Source organism: Chinchilla lanigera, unplaced genomic scaffold, assembly GCF_000276665.1.
Source record: "Chinchilla lanigera isolate Chin_1 unplaced genomic scaffold, ChiLan1.0 scaffold00038, whole genome shotgun sequence".
Lineage (NCBI taxonomy): Eukaryota > Metazoa > Chordata > Mammalia > Rodentia > Chinchillidae > Chinchilla > Chinchilla lanigera.
Genome location: NW_004955439.1, coordinates 14,844,040 through 14,869,829, shown reverse-complemented (window position 1 = coordinate 14,869,829; position 25,790 = coordinate 14,844,040). Strand labels below are relative to the sequence as shown.

Sequence of the window (25,790 nt, the reverse complement as noted above, 5' to 3'; positions counted from 1 at the left end):
TACATTACACTATACTACACTCCTCTCAGTGTAGACTGCCTGCCAAGTTATAGTCAATGGCTCGGCCACCTTGCCCTTCTGCTGAGCCCTTGCTTTCCACAACAAGGCTTCAGTTAACCTGTTGTGCCTGGTTCCTGCTGCCATCTCTGCATCCCCCTGACCTACCTCGCATGTTGGTGATACTCCATGGCTTCCCCCAGGCCCTCCTGAAAGCCCGTGGCCCTACTTCCCCATGGCCCCTGTCTCCTTTCCTTTGTCCAGTGGGCTGGTTCTCACTGGGGTCCTGTCTCCCTCTCCTGTGTCTGCCCCCCACAGGATGAAAGCAGCTTCATGGAGAGCAATTGCACCTCCCTGTCATGCTCTGGAGCCGTCCTATACTCAAAAAGGATAGATGGCCAGAGATATGGATCAAATGTACTCACTCACAGCACCTACTTCCTACTTGATACACTGTGGGTGGGACCAACCTGGCACTTGTAATCTCATAAAAAAAGAGAACATATTCCTAGCTAGATCAGATTTACAAACAGCATAGGGGTAGTGATATTTTCAGCATCTTATCCACTGTCCTTTGACAGGTACTTTTCTCCTCTTTCAGACATGTGTTCTTTGGTCCCAGAGAGTTTTAAGGCCAGGATTCCCTGCCAAGGTCCAGCCAGGAAGCTCCCTTGCTTCTCTGCAGACACTGGATGGCAGCAGGTAGGTGGGGTTGATTCACCCCATGGAGGTGGCTTGGGGTCCCTGCAGGTGGTAGCCAGTGATGGTGGCACCATTGTGTCTTCCTGATGGATGTAGAACACTAAGATGAATCCAAATGCCTCCTTATTCTCCAAGCTCATTCAGCTTTTCACACAGACAGAGCATTTTCTTTTCTTGTAGATTTAAGTTAGTTGCATTTAGCACATAGCCAAAACCAGATTGGTGTTTTTCCTGATTTAAGAGTTCCCCAAGTCAAAATTTTGTTGCATTTATTTATACTCCTGAATGGAAATGAGTGGAACCAAAAGCAAATATAGCAGAAATACTCTTAAACTATTGCTACTGGTCTACTTATAATATACTGTATTTAATTAAAAAATTCCAATGGAATGGGAAAAGTTTTCTCCCTGGAGGGAATTTTTATAGCACACTGAAGATGTAAAAGTAGGTGGCTGTGAGGAAATGTCTAGCAGGGCCCCACTTGATTTCTGCTCTCTGCAAAGTCTGCGTCATCCATCCACTGTGCCCTTTCCAACCCCATCTTTGAAGGGATGGTGGTGACCTTTGTCTCTGGACTTTAATTTTTTGGACTCTAGCCATTAATGGGTTCAACTCAAGGCCTTGGTGATGTGCATTTCAGAACAAAGTTCTGGGTGCAGTAGTTGTTGCCATGGTCATCCTGGCCATGACCAAGAAAACAAGTGGGAGAAATACCTTCCTAAAACATAGAATGGATTGGGGCATTGCTCAGGGGTAGTGCACATGTCTAGCATGTCCAGGGCACCGCGTTCCTTCCCAGCCTAGCAAAAAACAAACATAGAATATGGAAAGCTAACTGTCCCTGCAACATTCACAAAGGCCACAATTATACTCTTTCTGCAGAATCTTCCCACAAAGCCAGGACCTTCCCAAGAAGCAGGGTGCCTTCTGGACACCACCACAGAGAAGCGGGGAACACAAGAGAAAGAACATGTAGACGGCAAGGTAGGAATCTGCAGCATTGCTTCTTCCCCAGCTGTGGCTCTTGCTCTGCTCGCTTTTTACGCAGGCTGTGCTGGGATTCCCACTCAGAGGCCAGAAAGCAACTGCAAGAATTAGATACAGCAACATTCTCTGTGAGAGGAAAATTTGCCTCTGTCTCCCCAAGTGTCTCCATCTTGAAGGACCTCCATCTTGAAGGACCTATTCTAGTGGCTGTTGTCCTTGATTCAGGAGGATCTGGAAGAGATGCATGAGCTGCTGTGGTGCATGAGGCAGTTTGTGGGTCCTTGCGGAGCAGTGATGGGCCAGCTCTCTGATCAACTCAGTGACCCTACCTTTTCTGATGGCTGGAGAGACTAGAGGACATCCTTGTTCTGCTTTTGTTGAGTGGACTCTGATCTAAATGAAGGAGAAGTTCTGCCCTTATAAGTGGATAAGACTTTCAGATAAGGGAGAGTTCATCAAGATGTTCTTCTCTGCAGTTGTTGCACAGGGCTGTCAGGGGAAAGGACCCCACTCCATATTCCTTGTCCTGGCTCAGCAGTAGGTGACGCTGCTAATTTGTCAATAGTACAGGATGAATCAGTTACTCAATGGGAAGTGCAAAGGTGTGGATGCAAGAATCAGGAAGCCTATTCTACACTCTTCTAACCTGAGCCTCCTCTTCCTGCAGTGCAGGACATCTACTGTGTGCCCGTGTTCCGGGCTGCCCCTCTGTCTCAGGTCCCTGGTACTTTACTACCTATTCTGACCTCTCATCTGTGTCCTCTGCTTCTTGTGTCTTCCTTTAGATGTGCTGAAACTCTTTTCTTGTCTCTTATATTTTATATCATACAAAATACAAAAAGTCGTCTATAGCCTTGCATCACTTACAGATGGTCTTTAGGAGATTTCACTACCATGTGGATCTGGGAGCAATCACACTGCCCTTGATGTGTGATCATGAAAGGGTATAAACACAAGATGCACAGGGCTGCTGATGGAGTAACACAGAGTTTTTTTTATCACTTTAAAAAAAAAGCAGTAGTACACTCTAAAATAATGACTGAAAGTCTACTATATAAATATATGAACCCAGGGGCTGGGGATTTAGCCCAGCAGCACAGCACCTGCCCGGCAAGCGCAAGGTCATGAGTTCGATCCCTGGTACTGGAAAACAAACAAACAAACAAAAAAATATGAACCCGTAACATGATCATTTTAGCATTATGAAGTACCGTGTCATTTATGTGTTGTATGGGCTGCACTTTGGCATGATTGGCAGTGCAGCAGTTGTGTTTACACCAGTATCACTGCACATAAAAGGGGGACCAATTTCCCTGGGTTACGATGGCTACAGTGTCATCGGGTGATGGAAATTTCTTGATTCTGTTATAAAGTTATGTGACCCATGTTGTATTTGCAGCTTGTTGTTGACCAAAACATTTATGTAATTGACTTACATAACTCTAATGATTTTATGAATTTTTCCACATTGGAACATTTCAAACGTGTGTGTGTATGTGTGTTTCATTTCCAAGACATAATTGGTTCTTTGAGCCTTGTTGGAATTTCTCTTGGGTAAGAATTCATCTTCTAATATTGAACTGCGTACAACCTGCTCTATCCACCTGATTGGTTAAGAGCAAGAAAATGAGCAATTTTCTGTCAAGCCTGACAAATTGGATGGTGTGGAATTGGCCAGCAGGGGGCACACATCATCAAATTTTGTTGGCCTGCTGAAGGTGGTTCATAAACAAAGCATTGCTTTTATCTCAGATGAATGAACTCCTAGATTTCCTAGGTGTATCAAGAAATAACAATGTGTAGAAAATCATATTGCCACATTAAGTTATGGCAACAATTCATTAAAAAAAGAAATAGCAGTGTGTATAATTAACAAAATACATTTTGCTAATTTCCACATGCGCATGTATTAACTCCCAAAACAGTGAGGTTATTTCTGTCAGTTCTTTCCTCATGCTCATCTTTTCATGGCTGATACATAGTTTTTGGTACTGGGACTCGAATTTAGAGTCTTGCACGTACCAGGCATGACTAATATTGTTTATTTGAAGACAAAGATATTCTTTTCTAAATTTTTTTTCTTATGATGCATGTGAAATTCCATAGTTGCTGATTGTTAATTGATATCAGTGAATGTTTGGGACAGAGTAGAGTACTGTGTAAGTCAAAAAGATGGGTCAGAAAGGGCAAGAAATCTATCATAGAGAGCTTTTGCATAGTAATTATGCATTTTATATAGCCCAGGATTCCAAATTCACTAAGATCACAAATTACCCAGACTGATAGCAAATGTGTAATGTGACCTTATAAAAAAGACATTTATGGAACAAATCTATTTATTATTCAAAACAAATTGGGGGATGGAGTTTTGGAACTGAAGGATTTAGTGATTTTTTTTCTTTTTTTTTTTTTTTTTGGTGGAAATGCAGCAATTGGTATGAACGGTACCATGCAGGAAGTAAGCACAGAATGATTTTGAGTGGAAGGAAAATAGTGAAGCTTTATATAATTGCACAACTTTCATCTCAGAACTTTTGTGTCTCCATGAAGGTGGAGCATATACTCAGCGATGGTCGCATGATCGTCACCTTCCCCAATGGCACCAGGAAGGAGACCAGCGCTGACAAGAAGACGACCGTCATCAAGTTCTATAATGGCGACGTGAAGAAGATCAAGCCTGATCAGCGAGTGGTGAGTATACTGAGTCTATTTGTCTTTTTAAAGAATCAAAACGAATTTGGTTACTAGGGAACACTCTGCATATGGTACCATTTTATTATCTGAACATTTGTGGGTGAGGGAAGGGAAAAGGACAGAACATAGGCTTTAGAATCAGATGTTCTTTGGAAAAAGGGTGATCCTCTCTCCATGGTGAACTTGGGCAAGTAAGATTCTTCCTAGTCTCTCAAACTTCAGATTTCCATGTCAGTAAGACTAGCTACTACCCCTATCTCCACTGTGAGCTCTCATGTAGGAGTTGTTTTAATCCTCTGTAACATGTGCTTTGTAATCCAACGCAAAAGATGGTCACAAAGATTACAGGACCCAGTGCATTAATTCATGCCCCTACTGCTGCAGAAACCTGAGGATGAGCACTCCATAAATGAGCATGAATCACAGAATCCACATTAGCATTGCAATAACATGAGGTGGGGCCAAGAGCCAACACTTGTACAAACTGGAGGACAGCTGGCCCCAGTGGCTGTCACTCACCCTGGGTCTCCCAGTGTTTACACAGCTGGGGAGAAGGCACCAGCATCTGCCATCTACATGGAGCAGAAAGTTTGGGTTTGAGAACCCCAAGATAGATGCTTTGTCATAGCACTGTCAGGCCAGCTGTGCTGACAGCAAATTGATAACTCTCAGCATCTGCATCTAATAAAACCAGGTCATATCTGCTATGAGACTGGCTAGGAGCAATTGTGTCCCCTACCTGGGACATGTGCAATGTCTCAGGATAGTTTTGGTTTTTATTGTTGTGAGTGTTGGGAGTGCAGCTACAATTCAGCAGGTTGGGGACAGGGATACTGCTGAATGTATCCAGTACACAGGAGAAATCTGCCTCCTCGCAACATGGAATTTTCCAGTCTTGTCAATGGTACCAAGGTTGGAAGACCCAGTGCGTCATTATAAATTCATGTTACGTAGACAGTTGTCACTCCACGGCTCACAGTGGGAAAGGCAGAGGGTATATACATGGAAGATAGCAGATTGTGGTAGCTAAGGTTTCTTGATGTTAGGGAGCCAAGATTATGGTTCCAACCCAATGGGACAGGCTGTGCATTTTGTGATAGAAACACATAGGTGGGCAAGTAGGTTCCCCAAACTTTGGAAGTTCCAAATCTTTCATAAGCAAGACCTACAGGGTGGCAATTCTCCAGGTAATTTGGGATGTGACAATTTACACAAATCTGGATAATGGGCAAATACTTATGGTAAATCCAGCCTGGAGACAAGGGAGCAGCTTGTTGTGGCCTGAGAACAGTCTCTTAGAACAAAACATCACCAGACTGTATTTTTCTGCTTTTCTTCTCTGGATGGTCCACTTCACTGTTTTCACTGGCTCCAGGATATGCACTGAGCCGAGCCATTGCAGAGCTCCTCCAATTTTGTGTCTGTTTTATTCTTTTTTCTCCAGCAGTAGAAGCTGAACCCAGGAGCTTTGCCCTGAGCTACATCCCAAGCCTTTGTTTGTTATTTTTTATTTTGAGATGGAATCTCACTAAGTGGCTTAGTTGCCCATGTTGGAGCCAAACTTGCCGTTCTCTTACCTCAGCCTCCCAAAGTACTGGAATTATGGGCTCATGTGCCTGCACCCAGCTGTTTCACTTGTTTTAATGAGAAATATCTATATGCATGTTGGTCGGTAATTTTACCACCATTGAAGCCTTCTGACTGTCCCATGGTGATGTCAGTATCCCGGGGTATAGACAGGGCTACACCCGGCTGCCAGTGCTCTTCTGTTGGCCCAGTTACCCACAAGGCCCCTGATTTTGCTCGGAAATGTAAATGAGGCAGGAGCATGGACAACCCTTTAAACGATGGCTTCTGTTCCATTACAGCCCACTGGAGCCACGTGTGGCATGGCGCTCACTGCTTTCTCCACCTATGGACTTGGGGTCAGCTTTTCCTCACCTTGGAGTAACAGAGAATCATTTCCTAGCTAGGCTTAGGGATGCAAGAGTGGCAAATGTAGGTGTATAGAGTGCAAAATCTCAGAATCCATGAGCTGAGGTCAAGATGGGATAGCAGAAGAGAACAAAACCCTGGGCAGGGTGAGGGAGGAAATACCCCTGCTCAGACCTTTGCTCTGCTGAAGTGAAAAGTACCCAGAGGTGGGTGAGCAGATGCCTGGCCTAGAACCTTCCCCCTTCCTGGTGCTGCTGCTCCAGTGCAAGCCTCAGGTCTGCAGAGGAAGGCGAGCTGCCCTGGTGGAGGAGGGAGTGCTCCCGCTCCGTGTGATTTCAGACAAGTGGCAAACGTGAGGAGAGGAGACCACATGGCTGTTGGAAATGTTACCATCTGGTGGCGGTTCTCAAGCGTGGTTGCATGCATGTCCCATGCAGTGGCACCTGTTTCTTCTCTTGGAGCTGCCAGTAGGCCCTGGGTCTGAGAGCTGGGAGTTTCACGGTGGTGGGTCTCATGGGTCATGTCCATCAGTCAGAATGTAGCCAGCTGCTGGCCCCAAGGTGCCAAAGCCCACGGGCTCAGGGTTTAGCCTGCCTGCCCAGGTGCAGGACTGAGAGCTGGACTGTGTCCTGTAATTTCTCCCACTAACTAACAGTCCAGGGCCGTCATTCCTGGGGTGTTGGTGGTCAGCTCCTCTTCTTGTGTCCCATGGCTATGGATGCACCCATGGCTATGGTTAGGCCCACCTGCCAACTGGTCCCCTCAGTTACCTCAGGAAGTGCTTTACCAGGTTAAGTACAGGTCCATCTATAAGGCAAACTGCCGCCCAACACAGGTCTTTCTGGCCCTTACAGATTTATTACTTCTCGGCTGCTCAGACAACATACACGACCTACCCTGATGGTGTGGAAACCGTACAGTTTCCTAGTAAGCGGACTGGTGAGTGGAGTCACCCTGAGCTTGCATGGTTAAGCGGCTTCTGTGTGCATGTGCCCTACAAGGTGCTATGGAAACGTTAGGCTGAACAGATAGGGAACCTTTTAGGTAAGCTCTCCAGGGCAACAATTGTCCATATACTATAATTCAGACCTTAAACTGCTTAGTGAAAACCCACTGTGTGTTTTCTCCTGAATTCTGTCTGTAGCTACAGGCCGCTCCTTAGTGCAGATCTATGAGCACCCCAAGTCCTGTTGGCCTCCCCAAAGCCCCAGACTGCCACAGACAGGGGTGTGCTGTGGTTTGGCTCTGCTGGCTGGCACGGGCAAATACAGTAGCAGCATCAGACAAATGGCCCCCCACTCACTCTCACGGTCACCCCCTTCAAAACACCACTTCAGCTGATCAAGAAATACTTTCTAACTTGGTGGCTAATGTGGGCAAGAACGCCAGCTTCCCCAGACTGAGAATTCCCCCAGATAGTCACTCTGGAATGCCACCTGCACAGCTAAGAGCCACCGTTCTGTGAGCGGAAGGGATGTCACTGGGCATTCCTTGTTGATGCCTGTTGACCAGGTAAGAAGGGTCTCTAGGCTCCCTGCAGCCTGTATGAGGTTGTGGGAGTCACACAGTGTGTGTTTCCTAAGTATGCCCCCTCATAAAATCCTATCTGCTTACCAATGCAGTTTTCTTTTGAGATTTACTTAATTTTAGTTTGGAATGAAAATGCGATTTCCAGAAAATTTTATGGACTTATTAAAACTATATATATACTGTGTGCATGGGTACACACAAGTAATCAGCTTCTCAGAAGGCTGAGGCAGAAGGATCACAACTTTGAGGCAGTATGCTACTGTTTTCCTAGTGTGGTCAGATCATTGCCTTAACAAGCTGCTGAGTTCCTCTCTGAAGTTCTGCCTGGATCCTAAAAGGCCACCTTCTGGGTAAGCTCAGAGTTTTCAGGCTTTGTGAATTTGTTTCACCTTATCGTGGGTTAATTTTATCTCTCATTACTTTTAATTTCCATTTTTTCATATTAATGATTTGGGTGTCTTCATCCAAAGACTCCAGTTCTCTGGCTGGTACAGACTTACCGACAATCTCCCATTGAGGGGACACTGTAGTCAGGATCATTAGCATTACAGCTTCCCTGAAATTTGGGGTGTTTTGTTCTAGAGCGCATTTACAAAAAGCACATGGATAAACATGGGTGGCATTCCTACTGTTTCAGTGTCTCTGCAGTCATGACCATCATACGGGGGACTGGCATCTCAGTCTTCCTCAGTAGCTGCCCCTATGTTGAAACTAACCATCCCTGAACCCTGGGCTGAGTGATCGGAAGACTGTATGCTAGGGTCATATCTGCAGTGAGCCATCCCCTAACTATTGAGCCAAATGTCTTCTGAGGCTTCCACCCAGGGAAGAACATCTTGTGGTCACTTCCAGGCCATACTGATCTTTGCCAGACTGTCCCCAGCAAGCATAGGCTGTGGGAAGTACAGACTCAAGAGTGAAGGCTGGAGTTCAAGTCAGGAAGTCTGCCCCTTCCCAGAAATTTTCCTGAGAAGCAGTACTGGCCCCTCCTAACTGAAAGGTCACCACACTTGGCACCTGCTTCTGGAAATCCACGGGCCTGAAGGTTGAGGTTTGCCATCAGAAAGCACATGTTCTGATCAGAAAGTGGAGAGATTTAGGTGAGCTCTCCTGCAGTTACAAGTCCTGTAAGGTCTTTCATGTAAGCTAGACTGTAAGAGGTTCCAAAAAGTGGGTGCTGTGTATTATTGTGGATTTCAGTTTTTAGTTTTCCTCTTCTAGTTTAAGAAACCTAGCCAAAATTATAAAACACAATAAAAACAAAAACCTAAGACCAGATTGTGTATGCAAAAATCAAGCTGTTCTTTTTGGTGTAGTAGTAAAATTGGTGGTGATGGGGTACTTCATCCAGCAGGAAGCTACTGTATAGGGGATAAATTTAGAGAAGTGCTGACCCATGGGCTCAGCCATCTGACCTCCACTATCCTGACCCAAGGAGGCTGCTCTGATGGCCTGAGTTTCATTGTAGACAGTGAGTGAGTCAGGGGACCAGCCCCTGGGGCACCACTGAAGGTGCCCAGGGGCATCAGGGAGGTTCTACGGTCTGTGGACTGCTGTATGGAGTCCAAGAACATAGCTGTTAGAGCAGGTCTCTCTGAGGTGACCATTTCTGGGCTGACAGTGGATGGTGCTCTGGCATGGAAGCTATGGCATGTTTCCCAAAACTGTCATAACCAATGCAGAATGACAGCAAGCATGTCCCATGACTAGACTGGTTGGAAATTGCTCGAGTATGTGAGGTTTTACCACCCTATTCTGTAAGATTCTGAAGGTGCTGGGAGTTTTTGAGGTAGGAAGCACCACGCCATGACTATATTCATGGGCTTTCTCGAGTGCCTTTCTCAAGGCTGATGGCTAACATATGCCTTGGCAAAGCTTTGGAAACATGTACAGAGGCTCAGTAACTAGGAAGTATTATTATTGATTTCTAATATGGGTCTGTAAAGGTTCAACAATGGACTCACTTTGCCATCTGTTTAACCTACATCTCTGTATCTATGTAAGCTCAGGAATTTCTGAGGCAGGAATTTCTAATCTTCTGGTCCAAGAAGGTGTCCATGATTGATACATAGTGGCTCAGAACTCAACCTATTTTAGTTGCTTTTGTTGTCCCAGCCAAGTTATTCCTGAGCTTCTTGGGAGCTCATCCCTTATCCCAGCTTCTTGACCAAGGCCTTAGCTGTGAGTGTTGACCTCTTTTTACTCTCTGCAGTACCCCAAAATTTGCATTTTACTAAGAGTTTTTAGTAATTATAAAGGAAGTTTGCCAACTTCAATATGCTGTGCAAAAATTCTTTGCAGTAGGAAATGGAATGGCCAAAGTCTGCTTAACTGTCTACAGTCTTGCTTCTTTGTGTCTGCCCAAATGTCTGCTTTCTTGGGGAAAAACATCATCCATCTGGATTCTGCATATGTGTATAGATATCTGCCTGATTTGTGTTAATAGAAATAGTTTGAATTTTGTTTTGCAGAGAGAAAGTGCCACTTCCTATGTGGAGTCAGTCTGAAAATGGGCCTGCATGGGCTGACCCATAGATGTGGGACATTGCTTACATAACATCACTGAACCCCCTTTTGGACTCCTGCACACAGTTTTAAAATTGTCTTCAGAGCCAATTTCCAAGCCACAGGAGGGTGAAATGGTAAAGGTGCCCTCCACAGGAGTAGCACCAGGGGTAGGGCTGCAAGTAACCACCAGATGACAGTGTGCTCATAGCACTGGACTCTTGAATCATGTACAATTGATGATTTGCTTGTTTAAGTTAACAAAGATCATTGCTTTGTTTGCATACCTTTAAACCATAAAAGTGTTCTGTATTTGGTTATACAGACAGTCTGTAAATGAAGCTAAGTTCATTTCCTATTCTAGTTTATCACAATTAGATGATTGATGATTGCTTTTTCTCTGGGAAATGTGGCTAATCCATCCAGATGGGACTGTAAAGCCAGGCTGGTGTTGCACTGAAATACCCAGAATGGGTAAAGGCACCTCTGGGATGTCTTTCAGAGACTAAGATGTTGGGTCATAATGTGATCAGGTGCTCTAAAAAATAAAATATTTATGCCATAATTTGTGTGATGGTGGAAACAAATCTTCATGTGACATTCCCCTCTGTATTTCATTTCATTCATTTATATTTTTTATATTGATACTCAATATGTATATTGTATTCTGGAAACATGGTTAGGTGATTTCTATTTCTTTTTATTTTAAGTGTCCTGGTTCTGTGTATATTGAGAAGAACATTTCCTCCAATTACTGTGTGTTCTAGTAGGACAAACTCTGCACAGTTCAACTTTTTTAGTTTTTATTTGCTCTAATTTTAATTAGTGCTCTAAACTTTGAAACTTTTTATCTGTTTATTTTAAAGAAAGATCAAACTTACAGGAAAGTCCCAGAAATGTACAAAGAACTCTTACTTTCTCAGTACCCAGAATCACTAGTTTCTAACTTTTTGCCACATTTCCTTGGACATTCTTTCTCCCTCTCCTGTGTATGTGCATGTATTGCTCAATTTTCCCATTGCTGGGAGAAAATACTTGATACGTGCAAAGTTAAGGGAGAAGTGTTTATAAGGTTCAAAGTTTCAGAGGCTTCAGTCCATGGTCAGCTGGTTCCATTGCTGTGGTTCTGGGGTAAGGCAGAACATCGTGGTGGAATGGAGTGGAGTAACAAATCTGAGCACCTCATGGCAGCCAGGAAGTGGAGCATGGGAGAAGAGCACCACAAGGGATGTACCTTCCAAAGACACCTCCATCCGGGGCCCACCTCCTAACACACACAACTGTGGAAATTAGTGGATTCATGCACTGAAGAGTGCAGTGCCCCCATGACTTCCCCATGAGTGTCTTGACAAGATGAATTGGCATACCTATCCATCTTTTACTCCATTGTGCTAGTTTCTGCCAGAATTTTAATTCTAAATTGAGTTTTACCCTTAACATGAATTAAGACTATTATTGTGTTGTTTTAGATATTTTTAAAAGTTTATACAGATTTTTGGGTTCATTATTCTTTCTTGTCACTCACATTCTTCTTGTTGAGTGTGCCAGAAGGGGTGCCTCTTTTCTATTTAGTGTTACTTCTACCCACTGTCCATGGAGGGTCAAGAAGGCCTTCCTGAAGAGGTGGCCTTGTCCATGGAGGGTCAAGGAGGCCTTCCTGAAGAGGTGGCCTTTAGTGGGAGGTAGGAATAAAGGGAGGGAACCAAGTGGAGAGCAGCGGAGGATGTTGTGGAGAAAGTAGGTTGTGGAGTGTGTCACAGAAGCAAAGTGGGTACTGTGGCAGGAGGGTATCATAGATGAAGCCACGTGAAGACAGTGGAATGTGTAGACCACAGAAAAGACTTTGATTTTCATTCTGATAGGAGTTCCCTGGAACTGTTGGAGGCAGGGGATCATAGGAATTTTCCTCAGAACATTAAAACTGTTCCATGACCTTACGGCTTCTGTTGGAACCCTGGCAGCAGCTTAATCTCTCCCTATGACAGTGATTTTCATATTTTCTTGGTGCTTTGAAGAAATGTTATGTCTCCAGTCACCCTGTTATGTACATAACTGTGGATTTAATTTTCTTTGCTGTATTGGGGGTTTGTTGTGCATTTTAAAACTGATGACTTTTGTCTCACATGAGTTATGGCTGCCAGAATTAGCAAATGAAAATGTAGGATGCTCAGTTAAATTTCAATTTTAGATGACCAACAAATGATTTTACTGTAAGTATGATCCGTGCAACACATGGGACGTACTTATAGTAAAAATTTATGTGTGTAGTTTCTCTGAAATTCAACTTTAACTGTATGTCCTAGAGTTTATCTGGCAAACCTATCATTTTTATTTTAAAGAGAAAAGAACAAAAACAAATTAACACAAAGACATAAACAAAACAATAAAAATAATACAGAATTTCAAACAAGGTGATAGGAAATCAACAATGGTTGTTGTTACATATTGTTATCTTCAAATTAGTTACACAGATAACCGGGTATATGCATGTAAGATTGATCAAATAATTAAATAGTAACTGTTCCTTTCAATAAATCAATAGAAATTAGTGATACAATTCTTAGCTATCATATTATATATATATATATATATATATATATATAATTTTTTCCTTCTTTCTTTCTTTCTTTTCTCATTTCTCTCATCCAAGTTGTTCTTTCTTTTTGAGCAGTTTTTTTCCTCTTTCACAATATCTATTGTACCTTGTAGATTTTATTTACTCTTTCAGGTTCTTACACTAAGGTGACAATATGGTGTTTACACATGCGGGTCTGATTTATTTCACTTATGAGTATGGTCTCTAGTGCATCCATTTGCCTATAAAAGCCCAAAGTTTATCTTTCTTTATAGCTGAATAATATTCCATTATATAAAAATACCACATCTTTTTTATCCGCTCCTCAGTTGATGGGCATTTGTGTTGTTTCTACTATTTAGCTATTACAAATCACGCTACTATAAACATGGATCCACATACGTCACTGTGGTATAATGTTTTCAGTTCTTCTGGAAAAATACCCAAAAGAGAAAGGGCTAGGTTGAATGGGACCTCTATGGCAAACCTATTTTAAGTCCAAGAAAATTCTCAGCTAAAAAAAAAAAGAAAAAAAAATTGATCAAATAAACAAAAAAAAAGAAAGAAAATTCTCAGCTATTATTTTTACTAATATCATCTTTTCTCCTTTTTTTTCTTCTTAAACCTCCCATTGCAGGTGTATTATACCACTTCATTCTAATCTCCTTGGCCCTAAATATATTTTCTCCTTATCTTTGTTACTTTTTTGGTGAGTTCCTTAGATTATCTTCTAGTTTAATAATTTTCTTTCCAGTGGGATATTACATTATTCAATACATCCTTTAGCCGAAATTTTAGGGATTATATTCCTCACTGCAGAATGGAGCCTCTATCAGATCCCCCTGGTCCTTTGGCTCACGCCATCTCCTCTTGTTTCCATCTTACTCCTTTAGTCCTTAATTTTTTGTGCGCATGTTCTCTTTGTCTGCTCCTGTGTGCCGTCTGAAGCTCTGAGTGAGCTCCGCGGGCTCTGCCCATGCCTTCTTAGGGTGCCGCTCCCTTGCCTTTCTCACAGTGTCTCGTTGGGTCATGTTTGGCAGCCGTCCTCTGGGCCCAGTCGGGGTGTCTGTCCAGGAGTCTCTGTGCTGCTCCTGCAGGTGGCTGGGCACTGCACTTTGGAGCCACGCCATATTGTTTCCAGACCTATAGGTGCAGGATTGCAGTGCTGAGCCCGCTTCACAGTCAGCTGTAGTCAGAGGTTCTTTGGAGAGAGCTCAAAAGCACACTTTCTGCCTGATAAGCTCCACAGGACAACAGTAGGGGTCTTCCACTTCATCCCTACAGAGTGACACATCTCTTGAGAATGTCATCACGAAGCAGGGACACGGTTCTGGTTTTCAGGGTGAAAACCTCATACCCCATCCCAGAAGATGTTTTATATAGTGTCTCTGGGCTACTGAGATAAGCAGGTGGCCACAGGACACCAGTAGCATTAGGACCTACTTTGCCTTCCAGAAATCACTGTGGTTTGGGGCCCTTTCCATGCTCTTGAATAATGATTTGAAAGAGTTTCTTGTATCTTTCTCCTTGGCCTTACTAGATATTTTGTAGTGGGAAAGTTTGTAAAATACTTTTGATGTGCCTCCAAGACAGAGTTAGCCCCCACTGACCACTTCATCTTGGATGTGATAGGCCTTAGATTAGGGCTACAGTGCTGCTGGGTCTCAGAAAAACCTGATGTGTCACATTACAGAGACAGCATTGGCCCCTGTCATGACACCATCATCTTGAACATGATGAACCATGGACTGGGCCCATATTGCTACTGAGTCTCAGGCTGTTCTGTTCTGTCTTGTCTTCTGACTCTGTTGTCTTTGTCCTAGTTTTTTAGCCAGTGCTATCATGTGTCATGTTAAAGTCTTCACCTTCATGATCTGTCACTGGGTGTGAGACTAGGCAATTGAGTACAGAAGGGGCACAAGAGTAATTGCTTCTTCAGTGACCCTCAGCAAAGAGTTCAGAGTAAAACATTACACTTGCTAGTTCACAAATGCCCTGCTGAGTGATTGATGTTCATTCAGGTCTGGTGCAAAAAAGAAATATTTCATAGACAAGTGTTTTCTTTAACTCTCAGCTGGTTCATGTAGAATGTCTCCAATGTGCTACTTAATTTTATAGCAGGAAATCCAAGTTCTCTCATTGCTCTTGGATGTGTTTGCTCTATCTTCAAAGCTTCTACACTTCTACCCATGACTGATGTTTCAAGGACAAAGTCAAATGAAAGCCCCATTGTTTCCCCTATTGCCGTTTTATAAGTATGATTTTTGTTAGGTGAATGCTCTACATAAATTTATATAAATCAATAAAAACATATTATATATTGATTATGTGCTAGGCAGTCAGTGAGTCTTAGAATATTGACCAATGAAGAGCCTGTAACTTCGCCAGGGTATTCCAGTAATAACTTCATTTAGGACACAATCTGTTGCAGTTTGTACTCACAGTTATTTTAAGAGGCAGAATTTTCCCTCCATTGTCAGATTCTTCACATTTGTTTTTCTGCCACTTGTCTGCCAGCAACTGCTAACAGTTAACAAAACAAGTCTATGTGAAGAAGCAAAAGTATATGTTTTCAACAATGAGGGTTAAAAGTATTCAGAGGCCATAAGTTGCCAGCTATGAGACTAATGAAGTACTTGGACCTCAAGTGTAGGATTCAGGGAGTCAGAGAGCAAAGAGAAGCAATAGAAATATCTTAGACCAGGAATTGATTTGAGCAGAGTTGGGAGAATAGCAACTTTGTTGTCAGTTTGCCTGAAGCAAAATATTCATATATAAATAAAAATCGATAGAGTGGTACACAAAGTAAGTGTAGAATATTAGTCCTTTATGGGATGAGTCTTTGTTCATTCAGACTACTATCACCATGAACCAGACAGCTGATAAACAAAGGAAACTCATTCCTCACAAATCTGAGGGCTGGGAGTCCATGACCAAGACTCTAGCAGGCTTGGAGTCTGGTGTGGATATATTGGTGGTGTTTTCCTTCATGGCAGGACAGGGACCTCTCTTGAATAAGACCACTAATTCTTTTTGGGAAGGTGCCTCCCTCAAGATCCAATTACTTCCCAAAGGCACCATCTCTTAACACCATTTCTTTCGGGGTGAGCCTCAACACATAAACTTTGGGGAGACATAAACATTCAGGCCATAGTAGAGTGAATCTCCCATAAAATATATTTGAACAGTTTAGAAAGATAAATTTATGGAAGGGCAAAGATATCTGTGCATGTTATTTAAGTCCTATCTAGAACAGTGAAATGAAGCAAGTATACCCCTGTTGTTTATACAGGTGATTTTTTCCAATTACTTTCATATAATATTTAAGTCCTTGAACTTGGGTTGCTTGATTCAGCAAATAATGATTCAGACTCTCATTTACACTTGAATATCAAGTAAACAACAAATAATTTTATGATATAAATATATTCCATAAAGTATTTGGGGCAGATAAATGCTTTCTGGCATTTGATGGCATTCTATCCCAGTAAATCCACTGTCAGCTGAAAATTTTGTAAGCTGAAAATACATGTAATACACTTAAGATACCAAACATAGCTATGTTACAGCACACTGTAGGGTATGGGATGTTCTCCCTGGTGATGGCCTGGTGCCTGGGGGCTGCAGCCACTGGGAGAAGGTGGTGCTGCATATCACCAGCATGGAAAAAGACTGAAACTCAAAATTTGCATAGTTTCTGTCTTAGTTACTTTTCTTGCTGCTGAGACAAAATGTCATAACACCCAGCATTAAAGGAGGAAAGGTTTATTATAGCTCATAGTTTGTGGAGGTTTCATTTCATAGTTGTCTGGCTTCAAGGCAGGTTAGCACGGCAGAGGGGCATCACAGAGGAGAAACAGTTCATGGTAAGCAGGCAGGAGACAGCAAAGCAGCAAGAAGCAGAAGAAGTAGCACTATGGCGAGAGGCAGAAGCCTCCTCTTTTTATCCCTTCCAGGCTATTCACATTTTGGGTAGTGTCACTCACACCCTGGGTGGACCTTCTTATTATCCACACTCGGAGCTATGCTTAACCAATCAATGGCCTAATCAGGTACCTTTAATCTCAGCGTTGTACAATTTAAACCCAGCGTCACACACCCTGGAACCAAGAACCTCTAAAAAACCCCACCTATGACCACATGAGTCTTTGAGGAGACACCTAGATATAAGGCATAACGGTTTCTACTGGATGCATATCACTTTTCTATAATCATAAAGTTGAAAAAACCATAACTTAAGTCATTGTAAATGGGAAACTGTCTGCACTTATGCTAAAGTATTATTAATTCATCTAAAAGTCAAGTTGACCTAGGAATTTCATAGTATATGTGGCCATTCAAATGTATAGACTCACATAATTAAGAAATATTCTTTCATATATCTCAGATAGGTAGATCATTGAGATATGATGTGGTTTCTAAAACACCTTCAGTGTAAGACACATTTTTAAAAAATGTATTCTACAGAAAAATTCTATCCTGATGGCTCCAAGGAAACTGTGTTTCCAGATGGGACAGTGACCAGGCTCAAGCCTGAGTGTGAGGAGACCATGTTTCCTGATGGAACAATCGTACGTGTGAAAAGGTCGGTATTGCATCACACAACATGAGTCCACATCATCCTTGACTTCTGATTTGCATATTTGATAATTCCTTTGTATTAATTTAGATTTTTGTGTTTAAGTATTTATTTAAAAATAATAGCAGAAAATAATACCACTGACATGAATGTTTGTCTTGTGAATTATTTGAATCTCTTTATGCAGAATATAGGTTTAAACATTTAGGGACAATCGTGTGCCACATAATAACGTTTCAGTTGGCAGCAGAGCACATACAGGATGGTGGTTCCAGGAGAGCACATTGTCTAACGTCATCATAGGCATCTTAGCTGGTGGCAAAATCACCTAACAACACATTTCTCAGAATGTGTTCCTGTTGTTAAGTGACACACACCTTGAACTCATCAAGGTTGGCTGGGCTAGAATTGCACCATAAGGGTGATCTCAGCCTTCAACGTGTGATCTGGGAGCCCAAATCTATTGTAGAACCCACGTAAACTAATATATAAGATGCACCAGAGATGATGGTAGGATTTGGTTTTGATGCTGGTGTGAGCAGAAGACCTGAGGTCTGCACTCTCTGTCTACCTGCCTGAGTGGGTTGGGAAGTTGCCTAGGTCCTCCTTCTTTTTACCCCAGGTCCACCTGGCTGCAATACCCTAGTGGTGTCACCTTGCTGGCCTCAGTCTCTCCCACTCCTTCAGTTTTGCAGCCTGAGGGCTCAGTGTCTGCATTAGAGCTGCATTAGCTCCCCTGTGGGCAGTCAGAATATTTCCTCTTGTGTGCTGGCATTTTCTTTATCCTTTCCTGGCACTCATGCCAAACATAAGTTGCCAACTCATGGCAACTCTGCCATGGGTTGCCAGGGTTGCCAACTCTGCCAACCATGTCTCCTCTCACTTCCACCTTATCAGGTTAAATAACCCTTAATTATTGCAGGCTGATCAGGCCCACAGTCTCCCAAGTGAATGGATGGTGAAGACTTAAGTAAATGAGAAAACTGAAATGATTTCAGGGCTCCAGGAGGGTCCAGCTCTCTTATAGCTTCAATATTCTCTGGGTTTAGACAAAGATTTCTCTGGGCATCCCATATTTAGTTGGTTTTCAAACAAAGGAAGAGGATACTCAAGAAAATGCAGGAATCTAGCAGGACCTAGGGAGAATTTTCCCAAGTAGTAAATTATGTCAATTAGGAGAACTACCTTATCTTAGGTTGGTATTTATTGTCAGAGTGTGGAGCCTGCAGATGCAGTCTCTTTGTAACTAATTGGGGTTGGAGCCAAACGTCCTCAGCTGTGGCCTTATCTTGTCCTTTGAGGTGTCACAGCTTCACAGGCCAATACAGGCCTCAGCAGTGACCAGTGACTAATAGAGGTTCACTTACTATGAGTCCACTGCCCATCCTCAGACAAGGTGCCTAAGCTTCAGACAGCTCACAAGTAAACACAGAAAGCCACTTGGTTAGTATTAAATCCTGCTCAGAACCACTTTGTAGTGGTCTCTGTCACACCTAAAGCCATCATCTTAGTTGTAGTGAACAGACCCAGCTGCCATCTCAGCTTATCTCCCTCATGCCCAACTCACATGTCCTCAGCCATCAAGGGCTCCTGTCAGTCCTTCAGCCCTCAGCGCCATTCCTGTCCTTGCTGTGCACAGCTGTGTTCTTCTCTCGGGGCACTGGCATCACTCTCATCCTTACCCACTCCATGCTCACAGAACTGGCTATGGCACAGCCTGTCTTACCAGAGTGTTTCTCCCCTACCAGGAATGGTGACAAAACCGTCGTGCTCAGCAATGGGCAGAAAGAAATCCACACGGACCAGTTCAAGAGGAGGGAATTTCCTGATGGTACCAGCAAGACTGTGTATTGCAGTGGCTGCCAGGAGACCACGTACAGTTCAGGGAGGATCAAGGTCAAAGACCAGACTGGAAAGGTCATCCTGGATCTGAAGCAGAAATAAAACACCCCTTGTACTCACCACAGTTCACAAATCTTCAGTGACAGTTTTTGCAAAGACGGAGACGAAAACCAATAGATTAGCTGCCCCATGTGGTCTTGGAAAACCCCAAACTTTAGGAGTCCTTGGTCACCTAGAAATTGTAAGGAAAAGAGCTGTAGTCTCTGCTTAGGGAAAGTGATCTTAGTACTAGGCAGATAAGAGGCTCACAAAAGCATGTCTTCTAAGACATGTGTGTCTTTTTATTGTGTTAAGGACACTGTGTCCTTTTTGCTAATTCTACCACTTGTGGGCCCTGACACAGGATAAAGCCAATCTACCAGCTTCTAGGAAGCATTTGCGAACCAGGCTGAGTCTCTGTGGGTCTGGTTTTCCAGCTTCAGCCTTCCTCCTATCTCAGCATCATTCAAGCTCAACCTAACCTATTCCCCTCCATGGTCCTCCCTCCATCCACACCCATGTGCTTTCTTGGCCCAGTAGTCATGACCCATGACTCGGGGTGGCTAACCTAGGGTTAGAAGAATGCAGGCATCGTGGCCTGTTGCTGTCTGGAAAGTGGAATCACCTCCTGAAACTCTTGACTCTTTAATTCCACTTCAACACAATGACCAATTACTTCTTTTGTGTTGCAGGGTGTACAGAAAATACAAAAGTATGTTGCCTCTCAACAAAGTTTTATACTGAAGTGTAGAATCCCAAAAAGATAAGAAAGGATAAAGAAATGAATAATATATTTAAAACCCTATAAAATGCATGTTTGATTTTTTCATATTTTTATGTGGACATGAAATACTATATTTTAATGCCAGCTATTACTTTTCCTCTAATATGTATTGTGCATACATTATTGTAGTCTTCAGTATTTTGGTATTACTATTTAAATAACTCAAGACTAATGTGCTGTCTTGCCTTTGAGGGGAAAAGAAGAATTTTACTGTAATTACCCTGGATGAAAGCCGGTTCTTTCAGGATGAATGTCAAACTGAGGCAAGGATAGAAGTGGCCATGACTGAAAACCCATTTAAGCTCAGCTAAGAAAAAATGGACTTGCTTATTGCTTTGAATCTTAAAATCATCTTATATAAAAATTATCATTAAAGCAAAATATGTTCTACTGAACTCTGACTTCTAATTCTCTGTTGGAGGTCAGAAGAAGAAGCTAAAGTACAAGTAAGTTGTGTTACAGCATCAGACAACTTGTCTGGCATTGTGTGTAGGCTGTAGTGCCTGCCCCAGTAGTGAGATATGTGACATCTGTGTTGAAATAAGATGGCCTCGATATACACATTATGCTGGAGGTCCTGTGTGGGATATGAATTCTAGCATGTTGGAAATCGGCTTACTTCAGTTCTTACACTCTCCTACATACCTTCCATGTGTAGTCTGACCACACAAATTTACCTTGGTGCTACAGTTTGGATCTTAAAAGTCATCCAAAGGCCCATGTGGTAAAGACTTGGTGATGGTGTCAGTGGGAGGTGGAGATGGGGAGGTGGCAGCTGGTGAAAGGCCTGCAGGTCGTGGGAGTGCACCTTGAAGGAGACAGTGGGGCTCCACAGCTGCTTCCTCCTCCCTCCTGACACAGGGGAGTGGTCATGCCATGTGTTATCAGCATGATGTCACCTCAGCACTGTCTCATCACCACCTCCAAAGCAAAGGACCAAGAAACTGTGGACCAAAACCTCTCCAACTATGGACAGAAGCAAGCCTTTCTCTTTGTAAGCTGATTATCTCAGGTGTTTGTCAGCCTATTGGAAGCACACTGACACTTTCAGCTCCTGTGGGAAACTGGGTCCAGGACTTCCCTCAGATACCCAAGTCCACAGATGCTCACATTCTTTACATAAAATGTCATTGTATTTACCTATTATCTAAGCACATCCTCCCACCTACTTTCAATCATCTCCAGAGTACCTGTGGCACCTAATAGAATGTAAGTGCTATGGAAATAGTTGTCCATGTTGTTTAGGGAATGGTGACAAGGAAAAGCCTTTGTGTATTCAGTACAGGTAAAACTTTTTCAGAAAAATTTTCAATCTGCCTTTGGTTGACTCCTGAGAGGCAGAATCCACAGACACAAAAGACTGATAGTATGTATAACATAAGTTTTGAGGGGCAGAGATCCACATATTTGCAAGCTGTACCTAAGTATATGTGGTTGGTCAAAAAGGGAATGAACATTTAAGGAAATCAGGAAACAGAGTGCATGGGCTGGAGAGTGGGTCAAGTCAACCACAAACTGTTGAGGGAAACCAGTGAATAAGGAACCAAAGGACCCCCAGCTGGTCCCATCTGGGCCACCGTTCATGGTGAGCTTGGAAGAGCCACTCACCTGTCTTTTACTTCATTTTTCTAGACATGTGACACTTCACCCTGTGGGATGACAGGGAAAGCACTGGTGACACACCCATCACTGCCATTCTTAGCCCAGGACACTGCTTCTGAGCTGCCCACCTGCTCAGTCAAGCCTCTCCCTCAGTGGATCCATGGCTTCCTAAAGGACAGGTCCCTTTTTACATCATGACGTCTGGGCCTTGTGACAGTCTGGCCCAGTGGCCTCTCTGTCCTCCTCTCTTGTTACTCTGCACAGCCCACTGTCATGGCCCCTCACCACATGGAAGTCTCCCTGGACCAACTTACTGCACCAAGGCCAACACCTTGTCCTTCAGAGGCCAGTGCAGCTCTCACTCTTCTGGATAGTTAGCCTGGGTCAACCCACTACACCTCAGATAGGTCTCCCCACATGCTTGCTATCCTGAACCCCTCTGGGCAATTCTCACATTGTGTCCCTGGAATCTTGTCACTGGCCCAAGCCCCCAGGAGCTCAGGGCACATTGGAGGTGATGTCAGCCTTCTCCACCTGTAACTTTGACTTTCCAAGTATGACTTCTTCAGGGTGATCAGACAGAGAATGTCTCAGCATGCAGAAAGCCATCTTATCATAAATAAACCTTAAATATTGTTAGCTCCAAACACAGAGGAGCTGGCAACATGGGTGCTGCACTCAAAAATGAGTAATTTATTTAATGCTCAATTTATTAAATTTATTTTTGATGTGACTTTCACTCGAGCATTTTAAGTTTGATTCTGACCAGGTTAAATTTCATCACAAATGCAATTATGAAATTAGTATGGCTGATGCTTTCAAGCAAACACCTTACATAAAAGGCAAAATCAAACAAGATTATTGCTTAACTTCTTACATATCTAAACCTACTTTACAGCATTATTTATTCATTCATTTATAATTAATTTTAACTGTCACTAGAACTATCTCTATTATTGTTTTGGTATTATAATAATTTTTATTCTTGTAGTCATTTTTGTTTCTTGGACTGCATTAAAGAATAACACTGAAAAACTTAAACTAGCTAAAGGTATAGGAACTATTTTTTTTTTTTTTTACCTAATGCACTGCTAACCTTCAAAGTATCACAACTTTGGAACACAGTACACTGTAGAGAATTAGTTGTTTCCCTACTCATCCAGAGGCTAGCCAAGCACTGTGGTTCAGTGCTCCAGCCCAGCAACAGAGAGAGCGTTGCATGGCAACCACGAGCCTATGACCAGACCCCAGCTGCACTGTCACAAATGACGCAACCATATGTCGAATTCGGGTTGCTAATTTGTTGGGAGGACTTTTGATCTGTGGTCATCAGGGATATTGACTCATTCTTTTCTTGCAGTGTCCTTGCCTGCCTTTGGTATCAGGATAGTAGTGTTGCCCTGGCAAAATAAATTTGGAAGTATTCACTCTTCTTCAATTTTTTGTATGAATCTGAAATCGGTGTTAGTCCTGTTACCACATTGGGGGTCTTGTCCAGGTTCTTGATGTCGCAAACAAAGAACTGAGCAGGACACTCAAGAGTACTAAGCAGGATCAATGATTTATTTTAAAGAGAAAAGATGAGATTCCCTCCCAGAGTGGGAGTGGGCCAGTGAGAATTCATGGCACTGAGAGGTCTTGGTGTTGAAAGTTTTAAGCCTTTGGGTTTGGGATGGAATTGAGGGTTTTGTCTGAGATATAACTGGGGCCAATGAGCAGCTTGACTCAACTGCTCTGTGAGGTGGTGGAGTTTTTAACCTATTATGACCCTTAGGGGCACTGTCATGGCATCTAATGTCCTCAGGGGGATCAAATTTTCATCATCAGTGACATAGTGATTAGGGTTGGGGTCAGCCAAGGGCTGCAGAAGACCACGAGCACATGCCCAGGGAATTATTGTGTATGAGCTAAGTAACTTCGCTACATTTTGCCACTGTGTTTAGACCTGGGCATCCTGGTCCTGGGCTAATGCTTAACTCAGAAGGTGGATCTACTCCCAGAAAGCATGCTCCAACATGCACCCTCTCTCCCCCAGCCACGTCCTCAGTCCACTTGTGTCTCAGGCCTAGCCTAGAAAGTGGACTCCGGGGTAGACGGACCCTCCCTTCTTTCTCTAGCCTTTTCCTTGGTTATTTCCTGCCTTAGATCAGAATACAGCAGAGAAGCCATAAGGTCCTGTGCATTTCTTTGATGGAAGAATTTATTACTGAAAGTCTCCTTGCTCGTAGGTCTGCTCAGGTTTTCTGTTTCTTCCTGATTCTGTGTTGGTAGGCTGTATGTTCTTAGGCTTTACCCATTTCTTCTAGGCATTTTGTTCATAGCAGTTTCATATTTTTTTTTTGTACTATTTCTGTGGCTCAGTTTTAATTACTTTTTCATTTTTTGCTTTTATTCATTTGAATCTTTTTTTTCTTAGTCCACCTAAGTTTGTTGATTTGGCTTATCCTCTCACAAAAAAGACAACAACAACAACAGCAATAAAAACCCAAACTCTTTGGAAGGGGACCACGGAGAGAGGAAGGGAGGTAAGGGAGGGTAATGGAGTGTCAGTATGATCAAAGTACTTTATATGCATCTATGAAAACATCACTTTGAAACCTATTAATTTGTACAATTAATATATGCCAATAAAAAGTAGAAAATGTTTGAAAACCATTCTGATATGTTTGTATGTGCACACACAAAAACATGACAAGTTGATATAAAAACTCAACAACAGCTGCTGCTGAGGAGAGATCTGATGTACGCAGTGAGAGGAAGCCTTACCTTTGGAGTCAGAGGTCTGGCACTGCCTTATGTTTTATCTTTCTCATCAATCAATATTTGGAATTTTAATAAAATAAATTTTTTAAAAATCTAGCTGTCATTTTGTTTCTCTTTTCTACTGTTTTTCTGGTCTCTATCTCATTTATTTCTGCCCTGGTCTTTATTATTGTTTCCTTTCACCAACTTTCAGCTTAGTTTTCTTTCTTGAAACTTCCTTGAGGTATACAGTATGGTTTGCTTGAGGTCTTTCTTCTTTCTTGTAGCTGTTATTGCTTATGATCATTAACCGTAATATGCTAATATAACTTGAGGAGGACCCGGCTAACAGATTAGGAAAGCTCCGAGTGTGTCTGTGGATGGTTGACATTTAGGCTGTGAACCAAGGAGGGAAGAACCACTCCAGATGAGGGTGGCACCAACCAACGGGCTAGTAGCACGGACAGAACAAAGAGGACCGGAAGTATTCCCCTTTCTTTGGAGGAGCTCTGGTCTTCACCTGTGCATGTTCTTCTCCAGTTCCTTTAGGCTTCTAGTTCAGAGTCTTTAGGTTTCTAACACAGACTTTTTGGCTTTCTGACCCACTCATTCTGGTGACTCTGCAGCAATCTTCCTGCTTGAGACCTTGGTCCTGACCCACTACTGTATTCTCTGCTCTTTACTATGCAGACAGCCATTTGGGATTTTTCTGCCTCCGATTCCACAGACAGATATTTGGACTCTTCCCCTTCTAAACCTGTAAACCTACCTAACAAATCCCTTCTATATTTTGTATTGATTTTGTTTATCTGGTTTACCCTAACTAATACATTGCTAAAAAAATGCTTTTTTAGAACTTCTTTTGCTATGTTCCATAGGTTTAGATATATTATGTTTCCAATTTCATTATCTCAAGATACTTCTAAATTTCCCTTTTTGGGAAATTTAGCCCAAACTTTGGCCCATTCATTAGTTTTTAAACTCGCATGCATTTGTAGGTGGTGGGCCTGGCATGAGGTGTTGGGGTGATGGGTGAAATAGAGCGGTTCTCAGGGAGGGGAGGTATCTGTTGTGGGAATTCACACACACCCACCTGCCCTTCAGCTTTCTGCCACAATTTGAAGCAACACCAGACTGGACTTCCCAGTCTCTGGGACCATGGGCCAAAATAAACCACTTTCCTTTGTAAGTCACTGTCTCAGTATTCCTTACAGCCACAGAAAGCAGGCACCACTCCTGCCTCTTTTGGATGCCATTTGCCTGGAATATCTTTCCCT

General features: G+C 42.8%; 1 protein-coding gene across 4 annotated transcripts in view; it reads left to right on the top strand.

Annotated features, from left to right (window-relative positions):
• Nucleotides 1-20,564, top strand: part of LOC102022231 (putative t-complex protein 10A homolog 2) — a 30,110-nt gene extending 9,546 nt beyond the window's left edge. For 3 of the 4 annotated variants that reach the window (XM_013517310.1, XM_013517308.1, XM_013517309.1), the window contains 7 exons: nucleotides 599-699; nucleotides 1,582-1,683; nucleotides 4,237-4,377; nucleotides 6,249-6,305; nucleotides 7,170-7,254; nucleotides 17,393-17,510; nucleotides 19,253-20,564. In XM_013517310.1, the coding sequence (XP_013372764.1) occupies nucleotides 599-699; nucleotides 1,582-1,683; nucleotides 4,237-4,377; nucleotides 6,249-6,305; nucleotides 7,170-7,254; nucleotides 17,393-17,510; nucleotides 19,253-19,448 (800 nt within the window). In that variant the 3' untranslated portion in view covers nucleotides 19,449-20,564. The remainder of the gene's footprint in view (nucleotides 1-598; nucleotides 700-1,581; nucleotides 1,684-4,236; nucleotides 4,378-6,248; nucleotides 6,306-7,169; nucleotides 7,255-17,392; nucleotides 17,511-19,252) is intronic. The other variant, XM_005390639.2, reaches the window with a different exon arrangement.
• Nucleotides 20,565-25,790: the final 5,226 nt, after the last annotated feature.